Raw genomic sequence first — 25,788 nt, forward strand, 5'->3', positions numbered from 1 at the left:
CTTGAAAGATCTGGTCCAGTCTCTTGTGGGAAAGGGAGCCTAGACAAGATTATCAGATTATTGATTGTTTTAACTGTAAAAACTTAGTTGAAATAAACCTGAAGGAGTGCTTGAAGAGTTCAGAACAGCTGATGTTTTTCAGTACAGGCAAGTGTCAGGGTATGTTAAAAACTTTGGTTCTTTTGCAGTGGAAGGCTCTGTGTAAGCTTTTTTCCATTCCTACTTTTCCCAGTTGAGGAGTACTTATGGTTATATAATCAATATCCTCTGAAATCAGCTACTTAAAGTGCATCAACACTGTTTATTTGGTCAGTCCTACCTTCTGCATTGTGTAATTAAGCAGCATGAAGTCTTTTTCTTGCCACGCCAAACACAAGCTGTAATGTAGGACAGCACACCCTGCTAGCTGAACTGCAGCCATTCTACACTAAAGGTCACAATCTCTCCTCAGCAATCTCTATGGACTGAGGAAAACCTTCAGCTACATAATTTTTTTGCCTCCCATTTCAGCAGAGAGAATATTTAACTGTATGTGAATAGAAAAATACACCTGTTGACTTCCTTTGAACATCAGTGTTTCCAGAAACAAGTACCCGAGTGGTAAAGACCCAACAGCTACTGTTGACTTTAAGCATTGCTTAGGCACACATAAGGTTGAATGCTACCTTTATTTATTTATTTATTTTAAATCTTAGCAGCCACTGATCAGTAAGGCAAATTCAAACTCATTATAAATGTCAAGTTCTGGTAGGTTTCATTTTGGATCCCCCCACAGACATTTAGCTGTATACCAACTTAAATATAAACCAAACATGATTAAGAACATGCTCTTCATCTTTATTTTTCTGGTAGAATCTTGTCAGTGACTAACACTTAGTATTTCACCCATTGTTCAACTGAAACCTTTGCCACAAGTGTGTGGAATTAATTGATTTAATTAAACTGACATTCTCTTAAAAAATAATTAAGAGTGATTTTTCTGGGAGAAGTCTCCATATGTGCTGCCAACTTTGCATTTAGTGGAATACAACAAACTGTTCCCAGTTTGACCCTAAATAAACAGCAACTTCCAAGTAGCAATTATAGAACAAAACCAAAAGCTAAGATGAAACAACCTCTGTCCATGGATGACACTGTGGAATAGCTTAAATTGTTGGGCTTTATCACCTAGGCACTAAATTATGCCTAGCAACTAAAAAAGAAGGAACTTGGTTGAAGCAAGCCTGTACATACACATCACTATTATTAAAGTGCATCTTGTGTAACAAAACAGTCAGGGAGTTTGTTACAATTGAAAACAAACACCTTAAACCCCCACTTAAAACTTACTAGTAAGATAGTTTGTCACTAGTTACCACAAGTCAAATTGGAGTTTAGTACCTGCAAAAATTCCTTCCTGGAACCAATATGCATGGCAGTGGGAATGAGGAGAGGGCAGAAAGTGGCTAACACAGTCCCCATGAACGTTTTCGTTAAGTGACTTTAACAGCTGCCTATTAAGATTCACAGGGGGATATGGGACTCTCATTCAAAATGGCATCCTGCACCATCCTCCACATGGGCTGGATACAGCAGCCTGCTCCCCAGGCTCCTGCCAGGGAAGACCACTGCAGCGCCGTCCGCCAGCGGCGTTGCGTTAACCTTTCCCTGGAGCACACCGCAGGTGGATCCTGCTGGAGATTGGACAGGAGGCACCAGGGCAGCGCTATCACAGCACCTGAACAGCTGAAGTGACGAGCAGTAAAAAAGCTGCTCTCAACTGACACCTCATCCAGGAAAAGTTTGTGTGTTCTGTACTTAGCTGAGTAGAAAATACATTAATTTCAAAAATAAAGTTACCGGGGGGGGTGTGGGTGGAGGGAAGGCATCCATCTTGCCATATATTTCAGACCCCATTCCAGTTAGTGAGAGCTCTCCTGTGCCCTCAAGATGTCCTCTGTTAATCTGAGCCAGCTCAACAGAGATGGGACTCTTAGCTGGAACAGGAGTCTTGAAACCTGTCGTAAGTAGTCACAGGCCTGAGCAGTGGAGGGGTGCTAGTGGGATGGTAACACACTGTGTGACTGCCTTGTAAACGTTCACCTGAGCAAGTGGCTTTAGGAGCAGGGGCCTTCCCACCCTGGCCGCACTGACGCTGCCCAAGTGAGGTAAGGAGACCAGCACATCAAGGCACCCTGGCTGAGAGGAGAAACATGCAGAGCAGCGAGCCATGGAGAAACCAGGCTCTGGTAACCCTGGCAAGTGTTGGGGAACAAGGGAGCTACGAGACGAGCACAGGATTTAACATGTTTTATTTACTTTTAAAAAGTGAAGGCTACCTTGCAGTGCTGTCCTAACAGCACAGTGAAGCCCACATTTTAAGACTGTTCTAGCCCTGTTCTTTTATGCTTATCTAATCTAGATGGTAACTCTACCAACACTAATCCACTTGCTTTTGTTGCTGCATTTCTATGCAGATTGATTTAATTTGCGGGTCAGTATTTTGACAAGATCAGCACAAAATCTTAATAAGGAATTGCATTTATCTCTCATTTCTGGTAATCCTGAGGAAGCAGTTTTATAAGACATATTACTTGGCGTCAAAACTTCATATAAAATGGAAATGGGGTTTTGTTCAATCAAAATAATCTTCTATATCAATATCTGGATTCAGGAGATCTTCACCATAGGCTGAAAGATCCATTTGATTTAAAATTAGGTTTTCAAAGGTTTCTTCCAAGTCCGTTTCACCGATCAGCACAGCTCCCATCATTCGGCCACTCTGCATCACTACTTTAACATACTCTTGTCCCTTGGTACATCTCAGCATCAGTTCATGGTCTAAACCCAAGCCTTGAGCGTTGTATTTTCCCAAAACCACCACCTAACAGAAGGAAAAATTAAAATCACTCATAAGAACGTGCAGTGGCTTTTAGTATTTCTGCTAAAAACAGTTCTATGCTTCAAAAGACTGATGTAAACAGGAAAATATTTGTCTCTAGGGAACCTCCCCCCATCATTGGCTTGGAAACCCACAACAGAATTAAAAATATTCACCTTGAAATATACACAAAACCCAATAATGAACCCGTTATCACCCTGAACTGTGTTGCATTTATCCATGAACAAAAACTTAACGAAATGGAATATATATAGAAATGCAAAGTAGATCAGCTGTCATTCACCAACTGAAATTTGCAATATATCTGTAAAGATCTTTGCCCTCTTCAGTTTCAGCATTCCAAATTAATATGAATGGAGAAAATCTAAACTAAGATTAATTATTATACAGAGAAAAGTGTTTTGTCAATATTAAAGTATCTGCTCAGTGTTGGCAAGCAATATGTGTTAGTGGTTTAAGACTGTTAGACTGTATTTACCTTGTAATTGAAAAATTTTGTAACGTGAGCAAATAGTTCAAAGCTGAAATCCATATCAATAGATTCTCCTAAAGTATCTGCTGCCATGCATTTTGCTGCATACCATCCCATCTGCCTAGCTTGAGTCCACAGTCTCATCTAAAAAAACAAAACCCAAACACATTTAAAAACACAGATACATGTCACTGTGCCATGACCGACACTCACTGTTCTGCTCTCATCAATGCATACTACATATTTTCATTATACTCGGAAAGGCTTAACAGCTTAGCTTTCAGCCACATAGATAAAATTATCTGTCATCAACACACCCAGGATTATCTACTTGTTCACTGGTTTCTGCTTCAATTAAACTTTCTCCCATCTGTGTAATAGTTCATGATTTACTTTGTAGATTAGACTGCTGCTGAGCACACAATCGTGTGATTTATTTACCTGATGCCACAATGGACTAGGTTCCCACGACGCCGTGCAGATATCGCCAGCTGCATATATATCTGGCAGGGATGTGCGCATGTGTTTATCTACTTTAAGACCTCCATCTTCACCTACAGCAAACTAAAGTATTTGCACAGATCAGCAATAAGAAAAATAGTAATTTAAACTTAAGTAGTTCAACTTCACCCATGTTAAGCAGTCATCTCATTTGTTACTTTTTAATGGCAGACTCCTAAAAAAAGTCAATAAATTCACTATTCTGCTTAATGAAAACATCTGAAGATATAAAATTGTATGAATAAATACTATGGGAACCCAGCAAGATCCTCTTCTGGATGCCATGTAGCAACAGAGAAAAAGGAGTAAACAATTTATGGCTATTCATTCTCCCATCTAATCTGACTCCATTAGGAAAGACTGATAACCGCAAGAGAAACATGTTGTTCAAACCTCACATTCTCAAGACTCCATCTTAAAGGAAAGAAAACAGATCCCCTGAAGAGTGCCATAATGAAGGATTTTTCACAACTGTCTATATATCAAGTATTATTTCTCCATATTGCAATGCAACCCTGCCCCCTGCAGAATTTTTCCTGAATCTTACCAAACCTAGAATCCCTCAAATAAGCAAAGACAAAATTACCCTACAAAAGCAGAATTTCCTAGCAATCTCTGCATTCTTTTCTCACCAAGTTTAAGAACAGATCGGTGTTGCATTTTACAAGTGACCTTCAAATATCCTTTAAAATATCTCAAACCCTGTGTATTAAAAAAAGAAAAAGCTTAAAATGGCATTATATACAGAATAAAATTATATAATGTGAGACTATGAAGAGTGGCAAGACCTCCATGGTAAGATACAAAGCATTAAGCATTATTTCTAGAACATGGTGTAAGTTTTAAAAATATTGTTACTGATACCTATGCAGGGAAGTAACAGAGCTTGCCAGATTTCAAATCACACTACATATGTTACAGGGACACCTAAGTCTTAGGAGTTAATTTTGTATTTTTACCAAGGCCAGAAAATACGATTGCAAATACCTAATTCCTAACCTAATTTTATAACAGAGGCCTTGAAATATTTCATGGCTCAACATCAGATGTAAGTTTTCATAATTTTCTTCTGCTCTATTCAGAAGATAGCATTTTACTTCCTAATCCAAAGAAGCCACAAAACACCAAATACCCCAACGTACTGGTTTTGCCTGGGATAGAGTTAATTTTCTTCATGGTAACTTGCATGGGCTTGTATGTTTTGGATTTTTGATGAAAAACACAGTAAGCCAAGACCACAAATGAAATTCATTTTTATCATGTTGGGTATTACCAATACCAACATACCTGCATTATTTTGAAATGCTGTACAACATATAAAACCTTTAGCAATCAGTGTTTCATGTCAGAATAGAAGCATAAACCAGCTGAAAAAGCTTTTCACCATACTTTAAAAAAAAATCTTCAACTTCAAAAGAAATCAGTATACTTACATTATTGCCATCAAGAAATGGTTTAACATTTGGCACAACTCCAGTTGCACTGACAATGAAATCACATCCATAAATTTTTCCATTAGTTAATTCCACATATACAGGCCATAGCACTGAAAAAGGGGAAAATTTTGCCCTGAGAATGTAACCAACAGTTATTTTATTAATTATGTCTTATAATAAGATATAAAATAAAAAGAAAAAAAAATCTTTTGGAGATATCTAACTTATTAGGTAGGAAAAAATAAAAAAGAAGAAAAAAAATAATCAGAGGTTACCTATAACAATTCTTACCTTTACTCAGGACTAGAAAAAAAAAGATATTTTGGAGTTTAGCTACAAGTCTACTATTAACTTTCTCTAGAATTTTCCTAAATCAAAGCCCTCATTTGTAGGGGGAAAATACTGTGTCCTGCCACTGCTTCAGACCTGTGGGATGTTCTCTGAAGTATGTAATTGCCAAATATTCTTTTATATATAAATTTACAAATGCACAGGAAATGCCTCAAAGGCAAAAAGAACGTCAGAGATACAACTTCCTAGAATCTTATGCTGGAAGTAACTGGCTATTAAAATAGTATTTTAAATATTAATTTTAATTCAGTGGAATTTATAGATAGAATTATTAATGAAACAAGTGATATTTTCTTCTACTTTCCTTGAAGGATTACTTCAGTTTTGACACTAAATGTTTTGGGGTTTTTTGCATCTGTTTTAACTCCACTATTAATGTATATTGGTTTTATTGGACTGTCACACGGAGGGAATATTCTGCATACAGGATTTAGGTGACTTTGTGGAAAAAGGGTCTAACCCATAACATTTTGTAATTTAATCGTAGCCCACAAATCAAATTGTCAACTACTATAAATTGCTAGAGCTGAATTTATAGAAATAAAGGATTTATTTTCCAAATCTGTAATTGCTCTAAAACAGTAAAAAAGATCACACATGCTCCAGCACTGTTTTATCTTCAACACGTTATTTCTAATCAGCACTGGCACTTACCCTCATCTAGTTCTACATGTTTCTCTTCCTTAGGAAAAGTCAAAGAAGTCCGTTGCAGTTGTATAAATTCTTGCTGTAAGTGTATTTTCTTTACTTCACATAGTATTTCAATATGTACTTTATGAGAAAACTAAAGAAAGATTGCCAAAATTGTAAACATAATTAGCAATAATAATATTTTTAATAGCAAGTATACCTTCACCTAAATTGACATTACTAAACTGGGAAAAAACCAAACATATATCCCCTCCTAAAGCATGACACATTAGCTGAGTTCCCACACTTTTTCCTTTTTTGGCACAGATCTTACCATAGCAAATGGCAATTTACCTGCTTTTTCAGCAGATACCTGATGTTCCTTGAAATTTCATCACAATTTAGATTTTTCCAGCATGTCGGAAAACATATTCAAGTTCCCTTGAGTTTACAGTAAGAGAATTCAGGACTTACCAGAACATAAAAAAAAGCAAACTCATCTTTTCTATCTTTCAGGATTTCAAAACCTTCATTTTTCTATCATGAATTAAATTCTGATAACAACAATAAATTTATGTTCTAAATGATGTAAAAAGAAACAGAAAATATAGCCTGTTCCATCTACCCGTGTTTCAACCACTTACTCCTATTCTGAGCTCTAGACAGAAGTTGGAAAACTACTTGTTTCTCTAAACTATTTTGTGGATTCAGGCCTTGAACAGTTTTATTCTCCACTACACAAACTTATTTCCACAGCATTCAACAGCCAGAATACCACTGATTCATCTGCTGAATATCCTAAACATCCTTTAGTTGGTATTGTAAAGCCATTTCTTTAGAATCTATGACTGATCACCTTTGAAAGTTCTTTTCTTTAAATGCGTGTAACAGATGTAAACACTTAACAGCTAAGAAATTAATAAATAAAAACCTGATAAAAAACTATGAAATGGGAGGATTTTTATTTCAAACATGAAACTCTTCACAATGCTCATGTCCACTACTGCTTTTGCATTTCATTATCTGCTGTGACAGGAGACTGATGTTTCCTGTACCTCTGTAAAAATCCTACTGTCCTATTTTTCACATAAGAAAATGTATGTATGGCAGCTAAAATCAGGACAACAGAGGTACCACTGCTTCTGGTTAAAGCTAGGATTGACACTCCTCCTACAGAAACATGCAAATCAACATCTATGTTTCAATCTGAAGGGTGAATTGCTAAAACCGTGCCAGTGGATCTGATTAGTCACCTTTTTCCTGAAGCAGAAAATTACTTTATTTGTGTTAACATATTTTCCTGTTTAATTCTGACAGAACAGGAGAATCAGTTCAAGCACATTTTATTTTTATTTTTCTAATAATCCCGAATGTGACATTTTGCACTCTTCCTTATCCACTTAAAGCAATATATAAACAAATGTGTAAGCAAGATTATGACCGTACCTCTTTAGTCCCTTTAAGATGTAAGCCCTCATGCCAGTCGGGGCCTAAGGCACTGCCCAACTTGTCAGATGCTGCTATAGGTCCTTCTTTTTCCTCACTTCCTGAAGGAAAGAGATGAAGAATATCAGATTTAGCGTGCATACTTCATTGCCCACAGAATTCAGAACAAGGATTCTCAATTAAGAGAAATAGGACCTGGTTGCGAAAAGGGAAGAAAAACCCAAACCCCATTAATTTGCAGACAAATCAGACTCCAAGCCAGTATTCTGGATCTACTTTCAACTTCACAGCTTTCATTACTTCACTCATCTCCAAAACAACCATGCCACTGTTAGGTGCCTGCATGGGCCCTTAATAGCCAGACAGACCCCAACTGCACCAGGGTTCTGGAGACCCACTGTAGACTTAGTTGCTTAATATCACTGCTAATATTTAAACCAATGTCCATGTGCTATTGAATGTGCACTGTCCCCTCTGTTGCACAAAGTGCAAATTCTAACATACCATGATACATATGAAGAATGCTGGGTGCCATTTCGTGAAGTTTAGGCTGACTCTTTTACAATTTATTCTTCCAACCTGCAGTCTACAACCATGCTCTTCTTTTTGTTATTATTCTGGTCATATATATGTTTGTATAATGTTTGTTCATACATTCCTAGTTAATTGTTGTTGTTAAGACTGCAGTTTCACTGCATCTGTAGTAATGTTCTGTGAGGTTTCATCTCATCCTCCAATGGCTTATTACAGGAGAGTTCCTTCCTACATAGTGCTGACATAATTCAGAAAAACATTAAAATATTACAGAAAATAGAACAAGTTCTTCAGCAGATGGAACACAGGATGAAATGTAAACTTGGCATAAAGATAAGCACCTTTTTTTTATAGTTTGTAGGTAACTATTACATGCTGTCATGTGTCTACATAAATTCTGGATTCTTTTTAAAGAAGGAAACACCATTGATGATAACAGTAAACCTTATTTACAGCCTCTTAAATTAACTGATCTTAGGACTGTCTTTAATATTAAATATTGCTGCTGCAGTGTTAGGAGAGTAAAACACCGTACCTTCCATTGTATACTTGGTTCTTTTACACTCAATTGGAGTTTCTCGTTTTTCAGTAGTTAGCTTTGGAATGAGAAATTCAGCTGCTCCTGCATCAAAAAAAGTGTTCCCAATGGCTTTGTCTTTGATAGCCCAGATTACTTCACAGCCTTCAATTTCATACCTGTGGACATTTAAACAACGGATAAAGCGAAGACTACCTGAAAAGGATCTGACTCTTAGCAACACAGCTAGAAGCATGCCAGGTTTCATTCCAGAAGCTAGAAATAAGGGATCCAAGACTTTTAAACCTATCAAATCCACTACACTTCTAAATATTTACATAAGTAACCTATTTAAAAAAACCCCAACAACTCTCTTCCAAGCTGACAAGTCATACCAGCACAACCCTGACTGAAGTGGGGCACAGGGTGACGGAAGGCAGTTCAAATTTATTATAACAATAACAGTTATTTCCTGCTCCCCACAATGAAAAACATGTGTGTTTTTGCCAGACTGCCCACTGCAAAGAATAGGGATTTGGACCTTGTTTGTACTACCTGGAACACAAACAGGTAGAGACATGCAGAGGACAATTTAGTGAAAGTGAAAAAGTGATTCCCTGCAACACAAAACAAGACCATACAATTGCATAATACAGGTAGTTCTGTAATCTAGCAGGCTGCAGGATCACATGGTTCCATATCCTACCTGTGACAAAGGCCATGCCAGACACTTGAAAAGCTCTATCAACTTAAATTAGGCTGGGTGCAAGATAAGGTCCCTCTTTATTCCTGTTACATCTTCTGTCTCCACATGTCAAACAAGTTTTAGAACTTAAATATTGCCCTTAATAGTCTTAACAGAAATCTGTTGGTGTCAAATCAGAAAAATGCTGTATATTTTTGATATCTATGTGTCAAAGCTTCTTCTGAAGCTTATTGAATTTTATGACAGTAAGCACTACTATACTGCAAAACAATTATTTTAATCGATTTTGCTCTAAATGCTTTAAGAGCTACAATTCTATTAGACAACCTTCTCCCAAAGTCATGCACAGTAGATTTAACATTGCACTGTTAAAGATTTTATTTGCATATATATCTTTAAAATTTAGTCATTTACTTACACTAATTCAAGTGCAATCCCACCATTTCCTACCACTACTATTCTCTCAGCTTGAGCCAAATTCTTCTGAAAAGCCTGCATTAAGAAAGGAAACAAATCAATTACAACTTAGATTGTATACTCCTTCACACTGATCAATATCCTTTTCAATACTTTCTTGCTTAGTCTTCTTATTTTGATTTTCTCAGACTAATTTCCACTAATAAGCACATTTCTTATGCTAAGATCTGTTACAGAAGCTAATGAAACCTGTAAAGTTTGATCACATTAAGGGATGAAGTTACCGATACAGCTTTGCAAGTCTCAAATTGAGACAGAAGCAGTTAAGTAATTATATTTAAGCCAATTTGACAGTCCTTAACAGAATCCAGGAGATTTTTCTCTATCCTAGAGATCATTAGCATTGTGATGGCTATTCATCCAGTTTTATCACAATTTGCATAACTTCCACAGTAATTTGCATAACATTAAAAAGGCAAAGCTACAGAAATTTTTGAATTTAAAAACTCCTGATCAGAAATCAAGAACTTAAAAAATAATTTGTAGCAAATCTGGGAACCAATTTTATTTGTGCAAAAAACTTTCAGAAAGAAACAAGTCTCCAAATCACATCTTACAGCCTAGATAGTATTTTTTAGATCACAGTATACTTCAAGTATTTTCTTTCAAACCAATCAAGAATAATGACTATCAGACCAACTAACTATTGCAATTACATGAAAATCTGTCCGTCCATGCTTCCAGTTTATCTGACTATTTGTGTCAGAGAACCTACACTGTAAAAGACCGGAAGCTGCAGTCCTTCAATCCCTTCAAAGAAGGATACTGAAGTTGTATCAGAGGGGATTAGCGAATGCAACCAATCACAATTAGAGAAAAACAAACAAAAAACCAGAAACAAGTATTTTCAGCCTCATTCAAAGTTCAACATCAGTCTTGACAAATGATAGCCCAGTCTACTGTTTCCCACAGTGGTCAACGGTGGATGCATAGGGAAGACCATCAGAAGATGACAAAGCACATGACAATACTATCCTGGAACACCCTCACAGGTTCCAGACACCACTAGTGCCACTCAGGTGGCATCCTTCTTTTCATTTTAGACAAGATAAATTTATTGAGGGCTGTCTTTGTGTGGTTTTCCTTCCCTCTTCTATCTCTCTTTTGTTTTTTTTCTTTTTTTTTAAACTCGGGTAAAGTTTTAACATCCAAAACAAACAACAATTTTGTATTTCACTGCAGTCTGCTGGGAAAAGTAACTCCTTCTTTATTCTCAGTGTCAAACTCCATTTGATGAATTACAGTTCTTATGTTATGGAGAAGCAGTGTTCACTTTCATCCTGTCTCCTCTAATTCTAAAGACCTAGAGCAGTGAAACCTCACTTTCTACTTCCAAGATGCAGACTAAGTCATTCCTCATGTGAAAACTTTTCTATATCTTTGACTATAACTGTAACTGTTTTCTGTACAACGAGAAGCTCCAGTAGAACTTCACTGTAAGAAGTAGCCCTTCATACCATGTACCAGATACACCTTTTCACGGAAGCTGCTACTGGTGCCTACTTCCTGTTTATATTTTCAGATTGGCTTCTGCCTGTAGGGTAAAAGGATACCATTTATTCTAGATTATCATGTTACAAATACTGCCTATGATCTATCTATAAACTTAATAAATTTAGTGACTAATACATTTATTTAATGGTATTTTAAGACTATTTCTCTGCTACTGAAAATGTTCCTATTTAAGGATGTATAGTAACAAACATCATCTTGTGTTTCTCCGTTTCATTCTGCAATCATTTTTGGTATCTTGCATGGGAAGAAGGAACATATTATACACCAATAAGTCCAAAACATTTACCTGTGCACTGTCAGTATCCCGGATTCCTAAAACATACGGGTTTCCTTCAAAAATTAATTTTGGTTTTGCTCCAGCACACAGGCAAAGTTTTTCATACATATATTCTTTCCCATCTTCAGTGAAAATTTTCTGTTAAAAATTTAGAGAGAAGAAAAAACAATTGGAGACGTCAAAGAGAACATCAGCATTTTTTCCGTACTGTCATAGTATTTTGCAGATATTAAAAACCATAACCACGTTATTAAAGAGCAAGCCTTCATACTCTCATTGATTGTGTGTCATTCATTTCCGTTACATTCACCACAGACCTACAAGCATAAGCATATGACATATGACTCATAAAATGGAAAGTGTACACTGTGCACTCAAAGAAAGATCAAATATAAAGATTACCACTTGGTGGCACTCTGTGTTCACTGTCTGTGCTAAAAGAACAGGTTTTCTATGTGACAAATGTCCCTTCCAACCCACCAATAGATGTAGACCTATGCACTACTATGTATTAACGATTAAGAATCTCATTTAAAAATTTCAGCAACGGTAGATCTGTGTTAACTTAACTAGGCACAGGCTAGAATCCAGTTTAGAAAGATCGTAAATTCTGTTCTTTGCTGAAGAAAAAGGGTAGGCATTAAACAAGCTACAACATTCTGCAACAAGCAATACTTAAATTTTAATATTTTATGACCTTAGTTGTTGTTTTCCAAACCAGAAGCTAAATAGTTTACAGTGGTTTTGCACAAAGAGAGTTTCTAAAGGTTTTTGGCAAAAGATTCTCCAAATCCATATACATGAAATATTTGTGTCCACAGAGACATACCAAAACTAAATTAACACCATTATAGTAATGATACAAAAATATCACTAGATTCAGAATATTAGCAGAATCGAACTGGAATATCTCTGACTTAAAATGAGCAAAACCAGTTTTGGATCTGAATGTGACTTTCTGATAAATGCTGAAGTGAAAAATAACACGTTGAGCTGACACAGACACTAACAAAGATCTGTACGTGCTGTACACTGCTCATACTTGCAACATATTTCCAAAAGAAAAGGTGGAAATACTGGTTATTTCAAGACGTTTGGAGTTTTTTTGTATCATAAAGTTGTTAATATTCTGGTCTCTGTAGCAACAAGCAATAATTCAGGAATCAGAGATCTCCAATCAAGGGCTAAGGAAATTTTCAGACACTTATTTTAATATACAGTATTAGTTTCACTGACTGGTTTCCCTGATATTCCAATCAGATACTCAATGCAATATCACTAAGGTGTCAAAAATTTATATCTAAAACATATGGTTTCTTAATTACCAAATAATTTTTTACCAACAATTTTGTCCCCTGTATATATTCCTACTTGAACAATAGTGTGATAAGTAAAATTAAAGTTAGGAAGTATTTTCCTGTAATTTTGGTAACTTAACACTTTAGTAACCAGAATGTTCTTGAACAGAATTTCACACCCAAAACATTCACCTGTTTCTTAAGATTTATTTTTTTAATAAATAATTTGAAAAACCACAGAAAAGAGAAAACATTAGCTTACGTGTTCATCACTTTTCAGTTGTTTTACTCCAGACTGTATAACTTTAATATTGGGATATCGTTTTTCTAATAGAGAACTTGGTTGCTCTTCTACATCAAATTCCTCAAGTGTTTTGGAGACCTGTAGGACAATGAGAGTATTTAGAAATACAAATCGTTTATCCATCTCTTTTTCTAAAGCTTTTAACAAAATGTGTTATGTTAATTTTCCGGTAAAGAAGTCACAACATAAAGCCCATATTGTCTGAAAACATGTTATCATGTTACTGCTAAAAGTTCCTTTTTAAATACAGAATCTTTTCATGTCTATTCCATGTAAAGAGTCAAAGTAGTACAGAGAATTTTAATTCTAAAGCTAGAGATTAAGCAAAAATGGAGAACCCCAATGGCTGCTCTAACTGCTCTAATGTTTTGTTCCATAGACTATATCATTAGAGTTGTTAACACTGCTTTTTAACTTACCTGATGCGGCATAAAGACTCTGTTTTTCTGTTTGTTATACCTTTGATAAAATACCTTAATGATGTTCTCCCTTGCCCTCTCCTTGGCATTTTTTGAAAAAAAAAAAATTTGGTCAAAATAGCTTAAAGAATTATGGAAACACTTTTGAATGGAATAAATATTTTTATTCTATTAAAAAAAATCTGGTAACATTTTCTTCAAAAACCTAATGATTCAAAAACATTTTGTTGCAGGTAGTTGGTCCTTATGTCAGGAAAAGGGCTTACTGTTGTTCAGCTTGTACGCAGGCAAGTGTACAAGTGTCTAGGCAAAATAGATTCAAGATCACCTCTAAGCATTTACTCAGTTAGCATCTCATCCACAGTTACTATCTGGTATTTCAGAGACTGAGGCAGGGGAGGGCGGGAAAGAGGCAACCCAGAACTTGGAAAACATTCAAGGGTGTTATGTTGATTTTGGGTTTCTTCTACAAGGGAGCAGCTGCACAGCAACCTCCAGGCCTTCTACTTTATAGAACATTCAAAGAGTCTGGAACACAGCTAAGAACCAGAAGCCCCACCACGCTTGCAATTCAGAGAGAAATTAAGATGCTCATGACCAAAATTTAGATGCTGCTGCCTTCAAACAGTGTTTAGCTATTCCCTTATTCTTCAGATACTGAAACTTCTGCTGATGTGAATTACAGACTTTACATCTCTGCAACATGTAAATGTCAGCACTCTCAAGCTCAGAAGATATTCTTCAGTTGGGTGTTACTCTACCAGTTTCACATAGAGCTCTTAGACTCTCAGCTATGTTCTGGGCATCCCATTAGCCTTGGACAAAAACCACAGTGCAAAAAGGAAGAGATGCTGATAGCCAATTACAGCCACTAAATGCAAAGAACTGCTGTTCAAATCTCTCTGTGCTTTATTTTCCCCCTGTAGTGATTTAAATTAGGCATTCATACACCTGGAGGAATTATGTTAAAACCGGGCTGTCAGATAAACTGCAGAGTGGTTTTTACTTGTCATGAGATATGCCTCGCCTGTTAGATACCATGTTTCAGAGAGTCATGAATATAAATGCCAGGTGGAAGCCCAGCTCTCAGTGTCTTAACTTTCCCTGAGAGGTAAAACCTAACTTCTTAGTGGCTGGCATCTTTGCAGCCTGAGTTCTGTGCAATCCAGTCTTCAACTCTTTCCATGCTCTATGGTAGAGTTTAAAGTTCCCTCAGAGTGGGAAGAAGAGCAGCACTTTCCAAGATCCAAACACCTCTGTGAAACTAGCTTAATGATCCTATGAGCCAGAAATCTGAACTCATGTATGGATTTTATTTTCTTTTTCAAATGAGCAGGAAAGAATCAATGAATCCAGCACTGAATCACTAGCTGCTGGAGATGCAGATAAAAGCTGAAGGCGATTTCGCAGAAGGCTATCCCTTTTTTTGTTACTTGCCAGTTTCTCAAACACACTACTGTATATGAGAACCACTAGCAAGACTAAATTTCTTAAGCAATTTTTTCCAAAGATACCACTTCAGTGCTTAAAAGGGAGTGCCCATTAACAGAGCAGTGAAATAAAGCTTCAGTAACTTAGGAAACACTTCAACCATATAAGTACCCAGTTTTACTTCTTCTTGAAAGTTGTGAATATATTCAACAACTACTAATGATTATGAATCACTGCAAAATATCTCATCAGTCCTACTAACACTTACCACTACAGATACAATAATGTGAAAAAAAATTCAAAGTCATAAGCATTTTCAGGATTAGGTTCTAGTCTGTACATGTACAAATTTTTGAAGAGGTCTTACTGCAAGAAAAACTAAGTCTCTCTTACCTGTTTGAAATTGGTTATAGCTTTTATAACTGGAGAAGCTGTCATTAAAAAAATGTCTTCTGATGGGAATTCCATGGCCAGCTTGTAAAGAAGCAGAAATCATGATGAGTGAATACAGTCATCAATAGATTTTGACTTTAAGACAATAAAATTATTGGTGAAAAGTAGTTTGTGTTACTACATTACTTTAGTCTTGTAGAATCCTATCGGATAAACACTACTTAAGATTATGGAAGGATGACGACTGAAATGAACAGAATTTGGAGACCCAAAATTTTAATTCATTCACACACAAATATATCTCCAAGAACTACAGCCATGGTATAAATGCCTCCTCAAAAGACTATTCTCACAGTATTCTGAAGGCCACCTGTAGGAACAGACTATGATCATGTGATTTCTGGACACACCCAGTTGCTGGCCGTACATTTTTTTTATTGCATAGCAGTGACTAATTGTTCACAGATTTTGTTTTAACAGAAGAAGGGCTGATTCCTATTGGCTATTTTAAATGTTATTTAATAAACTCATAAATGGATTATCATCTTCAGAGTGCTACTAAGCAATACAAGACTTTTACAGTCCCCATGCCAAAGTGAAGAGTTCCCATTTCAAACATGCATTACTCGGTCACAGAAAATAAATCAGTTCTGTCAAGTACAAACCACTCATCTCTGAAGTACAAACAAAACCCAGTGTTCCATGTCACCAGCATTCTACAGATGAACAGAATGGTTGTATAAGCCACCAATAAGCGTATTTCATGTTGTACATGAGCAACTGAGCTATAAAGGGACTAACATGTATTCCTGTACCTCAGATAGGAGCAATCTAACATAGTAATCTAAAGGTGAGAGGGGTGAAACTTTGTTGCTGATTTAAAGGAGATTCACATGGTCATACCATTGGCAAATATAAATGAATTTAACAAGGCGATGTAAAACTTAATGTAATTCACACTTTATAGCATGAATCCCTAATGTGTTTCATACATACTGTAGCTGTGTGCCTTGTATTGACAGACAATAGGAAAAAAGGTTGATATGTAACACACTGCTGTATCTAGTAAGCCTCAGAAAAACTATAGAACCCTATGGAAAGCACATGATCATGTTCAATATCCTTACTAATGACAGATAGTGGGATTGAGTGCACCCTCAGCAAGTTTACAGATAATACCAAACTGAGTGGTGCAGTCAGAGGGAAGGGATGCCATCCAGAGGGACCCTGACAGGCTTGAGGAGTGGGCCCCTGTGAACCTCACAAAACTCAACAAGGCCAAGTGCAAGGTCCTGCAGCTGGGTTGGGGCAATCAACAGTCTCCATACAGACTGGGGGATGAATGGATTGAGAGCAGCCCTGCAGAGGAGGACTTGGGGATACTGGTTGATGAAAAATGAGATAAGGGCTGTCAATGTGCACTTGCAGCGCAGATATCAAATTGTGTCCTGGGCTACATAAAAAGAAGTGTGTCCAGCAGGTCGAGGGACCCCACCTGGAGTACTGCATCCAGCTCTGGGGCCACCAGCACAAGACAGACACGGACCTTCTCAAGCAGGTCCAGAGGAGGCCACGAAGATGATGAGGGGGCTGAAGCACCTCTCCTATGAAGACAGGCTGAGAGAGTTGGGGTTGTTCAGCCTGGAGAAGAGAAGGCTCCAGGGAGACCTTATTGTGGCCTTTCAAAGGAGGCTTATAAGAAAGACAGAGAGAGAGTTTTTACCAGCATCTGTAGTGACAGGACAAGGGGTAACAGTTTTAAACTGAAAGAGGGTAGATTTAGATTAGGTATAACTGATGGTGTCAGGTGCTCCCATACATAAGAAGAAATACACAAGAAAATCCCCTCACAGTGTACAGGGTGATGACGAACCAGGCCCATCACGAGAACAGGAGGAGGAGGCAGAGCCAGTGATAGTCACCTGATCCTTATCCCTGAGTGAGTTGTGAGACATGTGAAAAGATTTCAGCCGCCATCCAGGTGAGCAACTCGTTACCTGGCTGCTCCGGTGCTGGGTAAGCGGGGCCGGTAGCGTGGAATTAGAGGGTAGGGAGGCGAGGCAGCTGGGATCCCTGTTAGGGAAGGGGGCATCGACAAAGCCATTGGAAAGGAGACACAAAATCTCAGTCTCCGGACGCAACTCCTGTCAAGTGTGAGGGAGAGGTATCCCTTCAAGGAAGATTTTGTATGTCATCCAAGTAAGTGGACCACTATGGAAAGACGCATTCAATACCTGAGGGAGCTAGCTGTGCGGGAGATGGTTTACTATGACCCAGATAATGCACAGCTACCCACAGATCCAGATGAAGTCCAGTGAACCTGGCCCATGTGGCGGAAGTTTGTACGGAGCACACCATCATCATATGCCAGTGCATTAGCAGTAATGGACTGGAGAGACAAAGAGAGACCAAGAGTGGGTGAATTGGCTCACCGACTACGACAACATGAAGAAAGTCTCTCTTCCCCCCTCACTGTAGCTGTGGAGAAATTATCTCAAGAATTCCAGCAATTTAAAGAGGACATGTCCTACTCCTCACCTGCATGGACTAGGATCTCAGCTATTTGGAGCAGTCACTTCTCTAGTCAAGAGAACTGGTACGCACCACGGGGGAACCTGTGACATTGTCTGCATGACCATGGAGAACACATGAAGAAATGGGATGGAAAACCTACCTACCTCCTAGAACAGTGGGTATGTGAGTTGGAAGGAAAACCAACTACAAAACAGGGTTCTTTCAGGAGAAATGCTGCTCCGGTTTACAGTAATCAAGTGCCCAAACAGAGCAGAAAGGTTGACTTTGCTCACAATCCTGTGAGAAGAACATATGATTTGTATTCACAAGAAGTGAGTGACCATGATGAGACTGAAACCCATGCACACCACACTAACCCATTTGCTGTTAGCGGGTATTATGACCAACATTAGAGGGGCCCTGCCTCCAGCCAGGCGGAGGACAGGGACAATCGAGTTTATTGGTCCGTGTGGATTCGATGGCCTGGCACATCTGACCCCCAGCAGTAAAAAGCTTTAGGGGACAGTGGTGCTCAATGCACCCTAATGCTGCTAAGTTTTAAAGAGGCAGAACCCATTTGTATTTCAGGAGTAACAGGGGAGTCTCAACAGTTGACTGTATCGGAGGCCAAGGCAAGCCTAACTGGAAAAGAGTGGGAAAAACACCCCATTGTGACTGGCCCAGAAGCTCCATGAATTCTTGGTATAGATTATCTCAGGAGAGGGTATTTTAAGGACCCAAAAGGGTATCAGTGGGCTTCTGGTGTAGTTGCCTTGGAAACAGAAGAAATTAAACAGCTGTCTGTGTTACCTGGTCTCTCAGAGGATCCTTCTGTTGTGGGACTGCTGATGGCCGAAGTACAACGGGTGCCAATTGCCACTACAACAGTGCACTGACGGCAATATCGCACCGGTCGAGACTCTGTAATCCCTATCCATAAACTGATTCGTCAGCTAGAGAGCCAAGGAGTCATCAGCAAGACGCACTCCCCTTTTAACAGCCCCATATGGCCAGTGAGAAAGTCTAATGGAGAGTGGAGATTGACAGCGGACTATCGTGGCCTGAATGAAGTCATGCCACTGCTGAGTGCTGCCGTGCCAGACATGCTAGAACTTCAGTATGAACTAGAGTCAAAGGCAGCCAAGTGGTACACCATGATTGATATTGCTAATGCATTTTTCTCCATCCCTCTGGCAGCAGAGTGCAGGCCACAGTTTGCTTTTACCTGGAGGGGTGTCCAATACACCTGGAATCGTCTGCCCCAGGGGTGGAAACACAGCCCCATCATTTGCCATGGACTGATCCAGACTGCACTGAAACAGGGTGAAGCCCCACAACACTTACAGATGACATCATTATATGGGGTAATACAGCAGAAGAAGTTTTTGAGAAAGGGGAGAAAATAATCCAAATCCTTCTGAGAGCCAGTTTTGCCATAAAGCGTGGTAAGGTCAAGGGACCTGCACAAGAGATTCAGTTTTTAAGGAATAAAATGGCAAGATGGACGTCGTCAGATTCCAATGGAGGTGATTAATAAAATAACAGCTATGTCCCCACGGGCTAACAGAAAGGAAGCGCAAGCTTTCTTGGGTGTTGTGGGTTTCTGAAGACTGCACATTCCAAATTACAATCAGATTGTCAGCCCTCTCTATCAAGTCACCCAGAAAAAGAATGACTTTCTATGGGGTCCGGAGCAACGACAAGCTTTTGAACAAATTAAACAGGAAATAGTCCATGCAGTAGTCCCCTTGGGCCAGTTCGGACAGGACAAGATGTCAAAAATGTGCTCTACACTGCAGCTGGGGAGAATGGCCCTACCTGGAGTCTCTGGCAGAGGGCACCAGGGGAGACTCTGGGTTGACCCCTGGGGTTTTGGAGTCGGGGATAAAGAGGATCCGAGGCCCGCTGTACTCCAGCCGAAAAGGAGATATTGGAGCATATGAAGGGGTCTGAGCTGCTTCAGAAGTGGTTGGGACTGAAGCACAGCTCCTCCTGGCTCCTCGACTGCCAGTGCTGGGCTCGGTGTTCAAAGGGAGTGTCCCCTCTGCACACCATGCAGCTGATGCCACGTGGAGTAAATGGGTCGCGTTAATCACACAACGGGCTTGAATACGGAGCCCCAGCTGTCCAGGAATAATGGAAGCGATTACAAATTGGCCAGAAGGCAAAGATTTTGGAATGGTGACACGAGCTGAAGAGGCCCCACCATATAATAAACTACTGGATAATGAGAAGCGATGTGCCCTGTTTACTGACGGGTCCTGTCGCATTGTGGGGAAACATCGAAGCCCCACACAACAGGTTGCTGAAGCTGCTGAAGGAGAAGGTGAATCGAGTCAGTTTGCAGAGGTGAAAGCCATCCAGCTGGCCTTGAATATCGCTGAGCGGGAAAAGTGGCCAGTGCTCTGTCTCTATACTGACTCATGGATGGTGGCAAATGCGCTGTGGGGGTGGTTACAGCAGTGGAAATGGAGCAACTGGCAGCGCAGAGGCAAACCTGTCTGTGCTGCTGAATTATGGCAAGATATTGCTGCTCGGGTAGAGAATCTGGTTGCGAAAGTACGCCATGTAGACGCTCACGTACCCAAGAGCTGGGCCACTGAAGAACATCAGAACAACCCAACAGGCAGATCAAGCTGCTAAGATTAAGGTGGCTCAAGCAGATCTGGACTGGCAACATAAGGGTGAATTTATGGCTTGCTGGGCCCATGACTCCTCAGGCCATCAGGGAAGAGATGCAACATATAGATGGGCTCGTGATCCATGAATGTGAGACATGTGCTACGATCAAACAAGCCAAACTGTTAAAGCCCATTTGGTATGGAGGATGATGGTCAAAATATAAATATGGGGAGGCCTGGCAGATTGATTATATCACGCTCCCACAAACTTGGCATGGCAAAAACTATGCACTTGCAATGGTGGAACCAGTCACCAGATGGTTGGAAACTTACACCGTGCCCCATGCCACTGCCTGGAACACCATTTTAGGCCTGGAGAAGAAAGTCTTATGGCAGCATGGCATGGCAGAAATGACTGAGTCAGATAATGGGACACATTTCTGAAACAACCTCCTAGACACTTGGGCCAAAGAACATGGTATTGAGTCGATATATCACATTCCTCTAAGGGACTGTGTCAGCCGTTTTGTCTCGGCATTGCTCCTACGCCATTATACCCCACCTCCCCACAGCTCCCCCCCCAGCCGCAGGGTGGTGTAAGATGGCAGATGTCTGTTTCAGCACCACGCCATTTCATAGGTTGGGCCTCAACGTCCCGTTGCTGGGAGGACAAAATCTGCCTGGAGCTTGAAAAGCTGCATGCGCGTGCAGGGCCGGGGGACGAGGGGGACGTGCGGAATCTGAAGGTGTCAATGGCTGACCTCCGCCCCCCAGTACGACCACTGTGGACATCTGGGCATGCACACATGGGGGAACATGGGGTGGCAAATATGCAAATGAGCTCTGTGGCAATGAGCAAACTAGTGGTGAGGACTCTATAAAAGGGGCTGCGTGCTCCTCTCTGGTAAAGCTTCTCGCTTGTGGTAGTTTTTCGCATGCCTTCACTGTATCACTCTCCAAAGCTATCGCCTGCCGAAGCTTCTTGCTTTCGCCTGCCAAAGCTTTTGCCTGTCAAGCTTTCCTGCTGCCACCTGCCAAAGCTCTCGTGTGCCATGCCTTCTTGCTTCTGCCTGCCGAAGCTTTCATCTGCCAAGCCCTCTCGCCTGCCGACGCCTTTGCCTGCTGGCTTTCTCCCCATTGCCTGCACTGGGACTGGACCAGCAGCATCCCTGCCCATCGCCTAGCAGGGGATTCCCCCCATCACCTGTAGAGGATTCTCCATCGCCTGTGGGATCCCCCCACCCTGCACCGGGACCCGACTGATGGCCTGCCACTAGACAGACACGTAGTGGCAGCATTCCCCATCGCCTGCAGGAACTGCCCCCATTGCCTGCACCGGAACCAAATCAACTGGACGCGGCTAGACTCGTGGTGGTGATAATTAGTATTGCTGCTTCTCCTTTTTGTTTACTTGCTTAGGTATTCTGACTTTTCCTTTCTTCCTTCTGTCCTGTCGCTGTTATCAATGTGTTTCACGAAATAAAGCTTACAAGGTTGTACAGCATCTGACCCTGTTTGCGTCTTAATCTCGCTCTTGGGATCGTTTAAGAACCCTTCCTGATATTGGGACAATTCCCTACCATGCACCAGCCTCTGGGAAAATTAAGCGATACAATGGGTTGCTAAAAACTACACTGAGAGCAAGGGGTGGTGGAACTGTCAAACACTGGGACATGCATTTAGCAAAAGTCACCTGGTCAGTCAATACCAGAGGATCTGCCAAGCAAGCTGGCCCTGCTCAGTCAAACCTCCTACATACTGTAGATGGGGATAAAGTCCCCGTAGTGTGCATTATAAATATGCTGGGGAAGACAGTCTGGGTTACTCCTGCTTTGGGTAAAGGTCAACCCATGCCTGGGATTACTTTTGCCCAAGGACCTGGGTGCACTTGGTGGGTAATGCAGAAGGATGGAGAAGTCTGATGTGTGCCTCAAAGAGATTTGATTTTAGGTGAAAATAGCCAGTGAATTGAACTGTCAAATAAGCCTGTTATTGCAATTGGTGCCCCGCAACATCCTCCTGCCACATTCAAAGCCTCCTGCTCCACCAACCGAGCCAACTCCACCTCATTCCTCGAGCCTTAAAGACTCATGACAGATGGAACCCAAAGTTATGGACTAAACAAACTCAGGAGACATTTTGGAAGGATGGTCCATAGACTAAGGGAATGATATCTGTGAGACCTGGGAAAGGGGTGGTGATTCCTTAGAATGCATTTGGAACCTGAGCATGACATCAATAGTATGGAATAAGGGTGGAGACTGCCCTGGTTTCGGCCAGGATAGAGTTAACTTTCCTTGGGCTGAGAGGGAGCACAGCTGGAGGGCCGGGCCCAGAACGGTCATTGGAGTATTCCATATCATGTGATGTCATGCTCAGTGTATAAAGGAGACACGTGCTCTCTCATTTCTGTTTTTCTGGTCAGCGCAGCAGGATCTTTGGTGCGGTTGGGATCGCTGCTTGGGGTGGGCTGCGTACCAGTCGCCAGGTGATGAGCAACTGAATTGTGTATTACTCATTTGGACTTACTGTTGTTACTGTTGTTTTGTTACTATTACTAAATTTTTTTTATTCAACCTATGAATATTTTTTTTTTATCCCTCCCCTATTTCACCAGGTGGGGAGTAAATGACTGGCCACGTGGTGATTGGCTACCAGCCGAGTTCAAACCACAACATACTTCTAGAACACACAGTGCCACTTTTAATGGACTTAGTGAATGAAAACGTATGCTAGAAGACCACTAATATCCATGGCTAACTGTGCTTCCTGCAGTAGTAAGAGCTGAGAAAAAGAAGCAAGTCTCTGTCATCACATAACAATCTGATTTGTGTTTTCCAGGAAAAAAAATAATGATGAAGGAAAGAGCCTAAGAAAAGAGGTGTGAATTACAGCAATAAGTGGCACTCTGTATGAGCTTTGGAAGAAAACAAAGCCTGAACTCTGAAAAAAGCAGAAAGCATTTTAAAGAAAACTATAAATTTTAGTTCCTTTTATAGCAAACTTAAAGGCTATAGACATCCAACATACGTTGAAAATAACTGTATGAAACAGGATCATAGAATGGTATCTAATTGCTAAACCACTTTCAGGAAAATAAAAATTCTCCAGGAATATTATATATTGATCCAAATCTTGTTCTTGCAAGCACGTAAGGATACACAAGAGCCTTAATTATGCAAAGCTTAATCAACTTTTAAGGGATTATTCATATTAATATAGCATTTAAGTGTCTGTAGTACCAGAGTCCACATATTACATTAACCATGAATAAAAGGAAAAAAGTCTCAAACAAATAGTAGAAACAAGCCAATTGGTAAAGGTGGAGAACAGTATCAATATTTTTCATAATTTAGTCTGCATGTGGTTTATACAATATGCCAGAAATTAAGTATCACTTCATCACCAGAGAACAGATGCATCTGAAACAGTCTTTATACTGCTTTGTAGTTTTGACAGCTAAAATATTTTTCACTGAACTACAACACCATTTTATTCCACATTATAGGTACAAAATTACTTCCAGTTACTGTTACTTTTAAAACACCAAAAACCTTGAAACCAAGAAACAAACGAATTTAGAGTTTGAGCTCACGAAAAGTTGAAGAGATTGGACAATCTCCACAGGTGTACAGCCCTAAACACGGATCCAACAAAAACAGAGCCGTATTTCTATAAAAAGCAGCCTTCACCCTAGCTACGGTAAAATCCTTTATGGCTACGAAGAGTAACACATGCAGTGCTCCTTCCAGTTTCTGACATCCTGACTAGCACACAGCATGCCAGCTTTCTCAAGTTACAAATGTTTAATCCTCTTGTCATATGCCCATATCAGGCTATTTATGTAATTAACGTATAAATGAGAATATTTATGCAATTAGGATGTAAGTCTAATGAACTGTTTCTACTGAAGTTCCGCAGTTGACCCTGAAACCATTTATGTTTCTGAGCACACAAAAAGACCCCGTGGTCCCCACAGCCGTGGAGGCCGGCTTCACGCAGCGCACCGCCGGCCGAGTTCAAGGCGCTCACGCCCTCAGGCAGGGCCCATACGCCTTATCACCTGCGTACAGGCCCTGACCCGCCGAAACGACAATGAACACGGTGGGGCCGGAGCGCCTCCGCCGGCAGCCCAAGGGTCAAGTCGGGGCCTTAGAGGGGACAGCACACCCCCGCCCCTGCCGAAGCTGAGAGGGGCGGCCCTAGGCTGGCGTTCAGGGCCAACATGGCGACGCCGGCGGCGGCGGCCACTCCTCTCCCCCGCGCCGGAGCCCGACAGCGCCTCGCGCCCCCGCGCGGGGGGGGGTCTCCGGCGGCTGGGAGTCTGCGCATGCGCGAGCCCCATCCCTACCTTCTCTGCGCAGGTAACTCCCGCGATCCCTCCGCCCACCACCACGAACTGACTCCGCGCAACGCCGGGGGCAGCCGCCATCTCCCCGCCCGCTTCCGAGCAGCGCCGCCGACGAAGGGGGAAAAAAAAAAATATCGCCGCTCCCTACGGGGAGGATTTGCCACCGCCGCGTCCCTCGCTCGGGCGCCGATGGCGGCGCTCCGCCTACGGCGCGCGGTAGCGCCCAAAGTGCCTCCGCTGGCGGCGCGCCCCTCCCGCGGGGCCAGGGCACGGCCGGGGCGGGGCAAGTGAGTCACCCCTGGCTCACCCGCCCCCAAACAGGTTTTTCCGCCGATTTCATTTTTTTCAATTTATTTTTGTTTAATTTGGAGTTTACTTTCTCCCCTTGCCGGGGTGAGGACTTCGCGGGTTGAACGCTGGAGGATTTCGACGGACTTTGTCAAGGGACCAAAGAGAACAGATAGCAAATAGTTATAATAAAAATTCAAGAAAAAAAGATTACTTACAGGCCTTTCTTCATTCCTTAACCAGAAATCAGGAAGAAGAAAGATGGAAATGTGGCATTTCCCCCAGGCCTCCCCCCTCCCACCAGGTTTGGACACAATACTAAAAGTATAATTTAGACCATGGTGTGAGGATGAACATGGAGCTGATGTTTGTGAGACACTCCTCTCCCTACCTGTAACCCTCCCTTCACAAGGGGTCACCTTACAG

General features: G+C 40.8%; 1 protein-coding gene across 3 annotated transcripts; it reads right to left on the reverse strand.

The window, feature by feature from the left end:
• Nucleotides 1-649: 649 nt before the first annotated feature.
• Nucleotides 650-25,355, reverse strand: PYROXD1 (pyridine nucleotide-disulphide oxidoreductase domain 1). 3 transcript variants are annotated; one of them, XM_074871447.1, is made up of 12 exons: nt 25,075-25,348; nt 15,589-15,669; nt 13,304-13,423; nt 11,753-11,881; nt 9,893-9,966; nt 8,787-8,947; nt 7,718-7,818; nt 6,296-6,425; nt 5,288-5,400; nt 3,795-3,917; nt 3,360-3,497; nt 650-2,863 (listed from the first exon to the last, which is right to left on the reverse strand). In XM_074871447.1, the coding sequence occupies exons 1-12, from the start codon at nt 25,153-25,155 to the stop codon at nt 2,615-2,617; spliced, it is 1,500 nt and encodes a 499-aa protein (XP_074727548.1). In that variant the 5' UTR covers nt 25,156-25,348; the 3' UTR covers nt 650-2,614. The 3 variants fall into 3 exon arrangements, with proteins under 3 accessions (XP_074727548.1, XP_074727549.1, XP_074727550.1); XM_074871448.1 differs by lacking the exon at nt 3,360-3,497 and having other exon boundaries at nt 25,075-25,355; XM_074871449.1 differs by lacking the exons at nt 8,787-8,947; nt 9,893-9,966; nt 11,753-11,881; ... (1 more) ...; nt 15,589-15,669; nt 25,075-25,348 and adding an exon at nt 8,222-8,428.
• Between the last annotated feature and the right edge of the window lie 433 nt (nt 25,356-25,788).

The sequence above is a fragment of the Strix uralensis genome, chromosome 5, assembly GCF_047716275.1.
Source record: "Strix uralensis isolate ZFMK-TIS-50842 chromosome 5, bStrUra1, whole genome shotgun sequence".
Taxonomy (NCBI): Eukaryota; Metazoa; Chordata; class Aves; order Strigiformes; family Strigidae; genus Strix; species Strix uralensis.